The sequence below is a fragment of the Mercenaria mercenaria genome, chromosome 1, assembly GCF_021730395.1.
Source record: "Mercenaria mercenaria strain notata chromosome 1, MADL_Memer_1, whole genome shotgun sequence".
NCBI classification, from domain to species: domain Eukaryota; kingdom Metazoa; phylum Mollusca; class Bivalvia; order Venerida; family Veneridae; genus Mercenaria; species Mercenaria mercenaria.
The window spans coordinates 36,737,628-36,747,984 of NC_069361.1; the positions used below are offsets into that span (position 1 = coordinate 36,737,628).

Sequence of the window (10,357 nt, forward strand, 5' to 3'; positions counted from 1 at the left end):
TCAATTGAAAAATACAGCCTCTATGCATACACAAGGTTTTTCTTCGATTTGACCTAGTGACCTAGTTTTTGACCCCAGATGACCCATATTCGAACTCGACCTATATTTCATCAAGGCAATGATTCTGACCAAATTCCATGAAGATCAGTTGAAAAATACAACCTCTATCGCATACTCAATGTTTTTCTTTGATATGACCTAGTGACCTACTTTTTGACCCAGATGACCCGTATTCAAACTCGACCTAGAATTCATCAAGGCAATCACTCTGACCAAATTTCATGAAGATCAACTGAAAAATACAGCCTCTATCGCATACACAAGCTAAAGGTTGACAGACGACAGACAGACGACAAGCGCCACACATCTAGCGATCACAATAACTCACCTGTGCAGGTGAGCTGAAAGGGGGGGATAATTTATGTAATACTGATGTGAGAGCTATGGCCCGTGTGTCATACGATGTGGTAAATAATGTGGAACAATTATTTTAAGTTTGAATCAAATCCATTTAGCAATAACAGAGATAGAGGTAGATAGAAAGTGCATCAAAACTTGAACCTGAAATTCTAAGTAAAAAGGGAGAATAATTCATGAAATACTGTTGCCAGAGTTATGGAACTTGTGTCATATGATGTGGCTGATAACGAGGAGCAATTATTTTAAGGTTGAATCAAATCCATTGTGTAACTAGAAGACACTTTTGTAGAAAAGCGCATGTCTCCCCCAATGCATAGTCGTATAGGCAAGAAGTCAATAGGGGACAGGAGCGAAAGTCAAAGAGACACTGATGGTTGGCTGCAATAGGGATCATTTACTTGGCATGTCCAGTCATCCCACTAAGTTTCAACATTCTAGGCCTAGGGGTTCTCAAGTTATGAATTGGAAATGATTTTCCATGTTCAGGCTTCTGTGACCTTGCCTTTTGATCAAGTGACCCCAAAATCAATAGGGGTCATCTACTTTGCATGTCCAATCATCCTACAAAGTTTCAACATTCTGGGTCAAGTGGTTCTCAAGTTATTGACTGGAAAGTGTTTTCTATGTTAAGCCCCCTGAGACCTTGACCTTTCATTGAGTGACCCAAAGAACAATAAGATCCATGTACTCTGTAAGTCCTATCAACCAATGAAGTTTGAAGGTTCTAGGTCAAATGGTTCTCAAGTTATTGACCAGAAATGGATTTCCATTTTCTGTCTGCTGTGACCTTGACCTTTAACAGAGTGACCCCAAAATCTACAGAGGTCATCTACTCTGCATGTCCAATCATCTTATGAAGATTAAACATTCTAGGTCAAGTGGTTCTCAAGTTACTGATTGGAAATGGTTTTCCATGTTCAGGCCCCTGTGACCTTGACTTTTAAAAGAGTGACCCCAAAATCGATAGGGGTTATCCACACTGCATGACCAATTATCCGATGAAGTTTCAACATTCTGGGTCAATTGGTTCTAAAGTCACTGACCAGAAATGGTTTTCCATGTTCAGGCTCCTTTGACCTTGACCTTTAACAGAGTGACCCCAAAATCTACAGAGGTCATCTACTCTGCATGTCCAATCATCTTATGAAGTTTTAACATTCTGGGTCAAGTGGTTCTCAAGTTATTGATCAGAAATGGTTTTCCATGTTCAGGCCCCTGTGACCTTGACCTTTAACAGAGTGACCCAAAAATCAATAGGAGCCATCTTCTCTGCATGACCAATCATCCTATGAAGTTTCAACATTCTGGGTCAAGTGGTTCTCAAGTTATTGATCAGAAATGGTTTTCCATGTTCATGTTCAGGCCTCTATGACCTTGACCTTTGATGGAGTGACCCAAAAAACAATAGAGTTGCTACTCCATAGCCCCTGCCACCCTATGAAGTTTGAAGGTTTTAGGTCAAATGGTTCTCCAGCTATTGATCAGAGAGGAAGTGTGATGGACAGACAGGGCAAAAACAATGTCTCCCCCATGGGAGAGTGTGTGTGTCTGGGGGTGGGGGGGGGGGGGGGGGGAGGGGAGACATAAAATATGAAGCATCATTTCTGTATTGTAAGGTAGTTGTCTGTCAAACTGCAGAAACAACAATGAAATGAAAATGACCAAATTTACAGTATAGGCAAAGCAGTGTTTCAGGGGAAGTAACTTAAGACATTGAACACAACTTGCTCACTCATGTTGATTTCCCTACCTTATGATTGTGCATGCTAAAGGTGTTCATGAAAATTCATGAAAATTAGTAGAGAGGAAACAGCATGTGGATGTAAGTACTGATACAGACAATTTGAACAGCATTACTATATAATCCATGGATTTAGTTAGCATAAAAAATTGTAAATATCAATAAAACAGCTATTTCATAATGGAATTCAACTTTTTATTTATTTTTGTGGATTGATGCAATCTTGAATTCCATAACAATTATTCCCCTACATATGCTAATGATTTCACAATGTTATAAATGAACTGTGGGAAATAAATGTATTTGCAACTCTTTCATGTAGCAGTAACTTTTTAACTCCTGTTAGGCAAACTACTCCACATTGTCTTAACCACATCTCAACCATTGCCCTTCCATTATACAGTCCAATAGACCCTCTCAGCTATGGCCGCTTTCAATGGGATATCTTTTCACAACCACTTGATGCAGATCTAATTTCCAAAATACTATCATCTTTTTTCTTGTCCACTCCACTATTGCTCTGCAATATCAAAGTAATCTGCCTCCTCATGCACTTCTTTACCTGCTAACTGGTGATGTAACACTGATCCTTCATATTCTGGGAGACTTTTAACATCCTGAAATAAAATGTAACACATGCTGAACTTGCATATTCCCGGAGACTTTTAACATCCTGAAATAAAATGTATAGATGTACCTTCATACGCCAGCATACTTTTAACGTTCTTTTGCGATTACTGTAAAATCATTTAATTTCATGGACATGAAATTTCGTGGTTTTTGTCAAAACGGCAAATTTGTGGGGATATGAATTCGTGGACTTGAACTTCTGAACATAAAATGAATGGAAATTTTACTTGTTTGTTGGGATCAAATTTCGTGGATTGGACTCAACCACGAAAATTAGTCCACCTACCAATATTAATGATTTCACAGTACTTTCCATTTTTCTGCAGTTCATGCATGAACAAACCAAAGTCCCCTTACAGAAGAAAAAGGCCTGCTGCGTACTCTTGCTGTGTACATACAGCGTATATGATGCGTACATGATGTGTACTGAAGTCAAGGGCTTTAAATAGTACGCAGGATATACACCGCACATACACCGATAGTACGTTTGTAGTACACTTTTGACATGCAAATGAGCTCTGCCGCGTACTACTTGCTGCGTACATGCTGTGGACTACATAGTACACAGGATGTACGCTGGAGGAATTTAGTATGCGGGAAATAGTACGCAGCATGTACGCGGCACATACACTTTTCACATGCAAATGAGCCTGCAGTGTACTACCCCTGCGGCGTACATGCTGTGTACTCCTGTGGCGTACATGCTGTGTACTCCTGCGGCATACATGCTGTGTACTCCTGCGGCGTATATGCTGTGTACTCCTGGCCCGAGTCCTGCGGCGTACATGCTGTGTACTCCTGCTGCATACATGCTGTGTACTCTTGTGATAATGTAAATTCCTTACCCCACCAACTTTTGTATGCAAATGCTGATCATTTGGACAGAAAGAAACAGAAAAAAGATAAGTGATCTGCATCAATAAGTATTTACCCTTACCAAAATAATGTAGACTGATGTTATCAAATAAATTAGTATGCTTTTCTTCATCCGCTTTTCAATTAAATAAATCAATTTTTGTAGCATGTAATTTGGTAAACATTTGAAGAAAATGGCGTAACTGCATCAAGGGGAAACAACTTTAATGCAACTAAATATAAGTGTTATGATTTATTATAGATGATGTGTGCGTAGTATGTATTTATTTTGATTAAAATCCATCTGAGAACAATCTAGGACTGGAATTATATAAGCATTTATACACTTTTACGTCCGTAAAAAGTAGCGCACCAAAAAATTTTGGATTGATTTTTTCCAATGGGGCGAGCGCAATTAGCCAAAAACATTCTGAAAATATACGAGCGGCAAATCCGATGAACAACTTTTTAATCTGGTGAGGCCTTAATGAGTTAACATAATGAGCATTAAAGCCTTTATAAAACATGATAGAATGGTGTTTTGCTTAAGAGTATTCAAATAACAGTGAGAGCTATTAATTCTTCTCATTCGGGCGCCGTTGAGGCATTATCTTGGTAATTATTTCATGTATTACAAAATGTAATGCAACGAAGTTCAAATAAGGCTTTTCAATTATCCAAGTTAGAAAGCTCCAGGATTAATTCAAAATGAAAAAGAATATATTTTTACACTGCATGCAAGGTGCAGCTCAGAAATCACTAAGATGTAAGCTTCACAAATGAACATTGCAAATAGTAAATGGCAAATTTTCATTGTTCAGAATACCAGTAATCTGAACTATTCTATGCTATTAAGATAAAAGTTACTCGGAAATCAAGTTCTTGCTTCCAAAAAAAAAAAATGTACAAATCCTTCCTGCATGAAGTGTACTTCAGACTTTTACCTAAAAAAATTCGAAGTATAAACACCAAAAGAAAATGAACAAGTCCCTCCCGCATATATGAAGTTTACTTCAGACTTTAACTTATAAAAAAAAAACTGAGTATAAATGCCAAAAGAAATTGTACAAGTCTTTCCCGCGTATATGAAGTGTACTGCACAAATTTCAAAGTATCTGCGGTGTACATGCAGTGTACTATTTTCTTGTACAAGTCCCTCCTGCGTACATGCAGTGTATTCCTTAAATTTTCAGAGTCTGTGCTGCGTACTTGAAGTGTACTAGTGACCTCCTGCGTACATGCTGTGTACTCGTCGAAATAGTACGCGGCATGTATGCGGCATGCGGTGTATGTAAAATGTACTCCTCTGGCGTACTGCTGTGTTCGCGGCATATACACAGCATGTACGCCACAGAGGCTTGCTTCTGTAAGGGTCATGATATTAAACTACCTACTTCAACAATGGAACAACTGAAATGATGATGTAAAGAATTGTAAGTTAATATGTTTTCCTGAAATCAGGTATTATCTGATTCAGTAAATCAATCATATAGATATTTATTGAGACAAGGGTGGAAAAAGCATTTTAATAAGCAAGATCTCTTTAACTATGTTCTTGTAAAAGTTTCAGATCTGTGATATTTCACAGATCACTGGCTTTAACAACTTTAAGTTAAACAACAAAGAAAAGGAAAAGGCTAGTTTGTATAACATGATTCTTTTAAAAGATTTGCTTAAGAGAAGTTATTAAGAACAAATACAGGAATGGGAAAAATGCTCTTTTACATTTTTAGCTCAACTATTCGAAGAATAAGTAGAGCTATCCTACTCACCACGGCGTCGGCGTCACACCTTGGTTAAGTTTTTCGTACCAGTCCACATTTTGACAAAGTCTTTTGAGAATCAGCTTTGAAACTTTCAACACTTGTTTACCATCACCATGGCCAGTTATAGGCAAGAGCACATAACTCCATCAAGGATTTTGGCTGAATTATGGCCCCTTTTGACTTAGAAATCATGGTTAAGTTTTTCGTACCAGTTCATATTTTGACAAAGTCTTCTAAGATAAAGCTTTGAAACTTTCAACACTTGTTTACCATCACCATGGCCAGTTATAGGCAAGAGCACATAACTCCATCAAGGATTTTGGCTGAATTATGGCCCCTTTCGACTTAGAAATCTTGGTTTAGTTTTTCGTACCAGTTCGTATTTTGACAAAGTCTTTTGAGATAAAGCTTTGAAACTTTCAACACTTGTTTATCATCACCATGGCCAGTTATAGGCAAGAGCACATAACTCCATCAAGGATTTTGGCTGAATTATGGCCCTTTTTTACTAAGAAATCTGGGTTAATATTTCGTACCAGTTCATATTTTGACAAAGTCTTTTGAGATAAAGCTTTGAAACTTTCAACACCTGTTTACCATCACCATGGCCAGTTATAGGCGTGAGTACATAACTCCATCAAGGATTTTGGCTGAATTATGGCCCCTTTTGACTTATAAATCTTGGTTAAGTTTTCCGTACCAGTTCATATTTTTTGTAAAGTGTTTGACATATGGCTTTGAAACTTTTATCACTTGTTTAGTATAATAGTCTCTATCTGTAGGAAAGAGTACATAACTCTGTCATCTATTTTGGCTGAATTATGGCCCTTTTTGGAATTTGAAATTGGTTCTGTTTTCATACAAGTCCACGTTTTGTAATAATTATTTGACATATGCTTTTAAACTTTGAACACTTGTTTATCATTATGATTTCCATCTGTAGGCAAAAGTACATAACTATTTTGACTGAATTATGGCCCTTTTTGGACTTTAAAATTGGTTCATACATTGCCATTTAGTGCAAGACTTATCGAAATCAAAGAAATACAGGAACATTGTTTGTCTAATCTATTTATTTCTTTTGTCTGAATATCTGTGGAAATATTTTGACCCAATTCTTCTATCAATTCTTCGAATAGTCGAGCGCGCTGTCATCAGACAGCTCTTGTTGAGTTACTGCTTAAAGGTCTTAAATCAACACCAGTACTTTTTGTTGTTTTCATGAAAGAAGAGCAGAAGAAATGCCTTGCAAATTTGAGGACTCTGTTGGGAGACATCACATCCACTGGTACTGACCACGTGTGATAATTTGAACAAATGTAATCAATTACAGCTGCAGAGCTGTAACTATGAGGCAGCTGCTCAGAACTCCCAATTATGCCTGCACATTTCAGGCTGGTTAGTTCAGAATTTGTTTCTAAGAAATGGCTTAAAAAGTAGTATTTTGTCTTGTAGAATTTCTAGTTTTTCTGAGAGAACCCGAACCCAGTCTCTACTTAAACTACAATTATGCAGCAAGTAGTGTGCACATTTCGATCTAATTGGATAAGATTTTTTATCAGAAATAGCTTAAAATGCACCACTTTATATTGCAGAATTTCAAATTCCTTGGGAAGGAACTCTGAAGCCCAAACTCTACCTGTATTCCAATTATTTAAGCTAGTAGGGTGTTCTTGCTACCCTTCTTTGATCAGAATTTGTTATCTTAAAATAGCCTTAAAAATGCACCATTTTATCTTGTACAAAGTTAAAATTTCACAGGGAGAACCCCTGAATGCCTGCTTTAACATATGCCAAAATGCTATATGCTTTATACAGAATGAAGAAAAAATGCTCAAAATTGATGCCGACTAGTTTGTTTCTAAGCCCATGAAAGCAACACTCCTTTTTTAAAATTCTGCGTTGTTGTTTTTTATGGTCTGCTTATAGCACTGAGCTGATTAAAATCATTGGTTACAATAACCTCATGTCTGATATACAGGTGCATGAAAATCTTGCATCTATGGAGATAAAACAAGTTGTACACTTTTTACGGACACTATTAACTGATTACTCTGATACCTTGTAAACTTGTAGGAACTGTTTGTGCGGGATCTGATTAACTTCATCTGCCATTCCGTATCCTAGCTCTATCAATCCAAGACCACAGCCTGGTACCAACTTCCTAAAAACAGAGGTTATACACTGTATTTATAAAAAGCACAAATCAAACAATGTTTTCACAATATTTTCTTTAAGATTCTTTATGCTGACAAAGACTAAGACAATGTTGTTAAGATGAAACTGAAGCTGGTTTGAAAGTTTCAAAATGAAGTCTTGAAAGGTGACAAAAAAATGTATTTAATTTCAAAGTTGCATCTCTGGTCCATCTTGCAAACTGTTTTAAGAGAGCAAATTAATCCAAAGTTCATATATTTATATTCATTATGCCTGCTCTACAGAAAGAAAAAAAGTGTTGTTTTTTTATATAAATATCACTGTATATAATAAAATAAAGGATTGTCTACTCCTTAAAAGTGCAAATGCAGGCCAACATCATTCACAAAAGACAAAAACAAGTTGAAGAAAATAACATGTTTTTGGTAGCACACTACTGTAAAAATCTAAATATAAAACATTTAGATATCTCTCTCCTTAACAGAGCAAAGCTACCAGCCTAAACAAAAATACTGTGTGAACTTTTTCTGCAAACTATAAGAAATATATATATATATATCAGTTTTAACTAACAAGCAACATGGTGACAAGGTCTAGTACTAAGATAAGAACTTACTCTAAAGTTGGAATCAACCTCTGTGGTCCATTGATCAAGCGTATAAATGTTCTATATGCTTGCCCCTCCTCCAGACTAAACTGTCTGAACACATCAAACTTTGGCATGAAGTGCACAAAACACACATCATTCTGTTTTATTGTTGACACTTTCCTCTGATGACTTACTATAATTGATTGTGATATCTGATGCAATTTCTGAAACTACAAAAATTGTATGCTGTGAAATCTATTGTAATCGTGGAAGAATTCTTTTCATGCAGGCTGATCATGGTCTGCACTGTTTGCTATTCAGTCCGTAAATTTTCAGTGAACACCCCTTTGAATAATAAGTGGTAATGGCTAAATTGAAAGAAGGAACAGTCTATTGTAGAAATTTAGCAGGATAAAGATTAATCAGATATAAAATCCACAATATGTGACAATATCATGTCCCCATGAAATAACCATTTGGGCCAAATCACAAAATGAATGACACAAAATTTAATTACAAAAATCACAACTTTTCCTTTACAATAAGTCATAAATGCTTAGTTTGCATTGAGGTTTAAATACCATTTATTTAGAATTAGCAACACCACAAATGAGAATGTCCAATTTAACTTACAAGTGAAACATGTCAAACTAAAAATTTTGTTGCAAGACTTTTTTACTACTGTAAAATCATTAAGTTACATGACCGATTAATTTTCAGGGATTTTGTGCTTGAATAAATACATGATATTAAATCTCAACAAACAAGTATAATTTCCATTTATTTTATATCCACATATTCATGTTCTCACAAAACAGCCGTTTTGACCAAAATCAAAAGATTTCATAACAAACCATTGTTTAAATCGGTGTTTAGATAGAAAACAACAAACTTACGTTTGAATCAGTATCAGTATAAAATATTGAGCTTGTATCGTCATATTTAATCTGAAAGAAAATAGTATCATCACCAAATAAAAACTTAAAGTGGCATTATGTGCACTTTACTGCACAACATGTGTTTTGGGTGAGTGTATAAAAGCAATTTTCGGTTGCTGTGCATTTATATGTGTTAAATTAACGATGATGCCACATAAGCATTTTAAATTGATGCTTAATAAAGAAATCAGATTAATAAAATAATAGCTTCTACACAGTGATCTCCCTTACCTATAGGTAGAGATTTCTGAAGTTGAAGGGAAGCAACTCCCGCGTACAGTTTGACTTTTCTTAAAAAAGACTGCCCAAGTCAAAATAAGAAAAGTCATATTTGAAAAGTTATTATTTCATACTAGTAACAGGAAGAGTTTGGTACACTGGGTTAAAATCTATAATATTATCCACCTTTTTTACACACACATCCATTTTAGCTGGGTTTTTACTTGAAAAATGCCCATACTTCCACTTTAAGAAGGATGTCAGCTCTGCATAAAATTGGAAAAACCTTGATTTCATACCTTACAGAAGATTACTGAAACACAACAACATATTAAACTTTGTCATTAGCAATTATAAAAGCGGTGGTACTAATCCCCAATGATAACAAGATTCCCGCCGAAACGCGAGGACGATTCTATTTCATGATAACCGAATAAATACCAATCCATAATGCTTACACATTACCTTCTAAGTAAATATTAGTATTTCTTTCATCTTAAATATATACTATGCTTATATGGAAACATAGCTCAGTCGGGTAAAACGCAGATAACAACTGAATATTATAAGCAAATCATTTTGTGGGTTCGAATCTTCGCGAGGGTTTTTTTCATTTTTTGTCTTTTTGTGCTTCTTTTTTCTTTTCGTTTTCATTTTTGTTCCCGTGTTTTTGTTTCTTTCTTTGATGGTTTGTATTTGTATGTATGCCTTTATATAACACAACAGTATGTTTATTATTTGCATGGCTTAAATGCATGCATTTAGTCAATATCATCTTTGATATAATGCTAAACTTTTCTGATCTGCCATATCGGCTTAAGATACTTCTCTGTTGTGTTGTCACATAGTTCATGAAGGAATCTAAATGTTTATGAGAAATAAAAATTTAATGTCGATGCTGAGTTTCGAACCCACACGGCAAAAGATCTGTTTAACATGGACTGTATGCTTTACCACTGAGCTAATTTGCAACTGGTACAAAATCTAGAAATATTTAAATTGTAACATGTTACAAAAATGTTGAATTCCCTATGTGCCATTT

At 35.7% G+C, this 10,357-nt stretch overlaps 1 protein-coding gene across 2 annotated transcripts; it reads right to left on the reverse strand.

The window, feature by feature from the left end:
• Positions 1–2,211: 2,211 nt before the first annotated feature.
• LOC128557229 (uncharacterized) lies at positions 2,212–10,357 on the reverse strand. 2 transcript variants are annotated; one of them, XM_053544391.1, is made up of 4 exons: positions 9,055–10,355; positions 8,186–8,388; positions 7,474–7,576; positions 2,212–2,778 (listed from the first exon to the last, which is right to left on the reverse strand). In XM_053544391.1, the coding sequence occupies exons 2-4, from the start codon at positions 8,290–8,292 to the stop codon at positions 2,674–2,676; spliced, it is 315 nt and encodes a 104-aa protein (XP_053400366.1). In that variant the 5' UTR covers positions 8,293–8,388; positions 9,055–10,355; the 3' UTR covers positions 2,212–2,673. The 2 variants fall into 2 exon arrangements, with proteins under 2 accessions (XP_053400366.1, XP_053400371.1); XM_053544396.1 differs by having other exon boundaries at positions 8,186–10,357.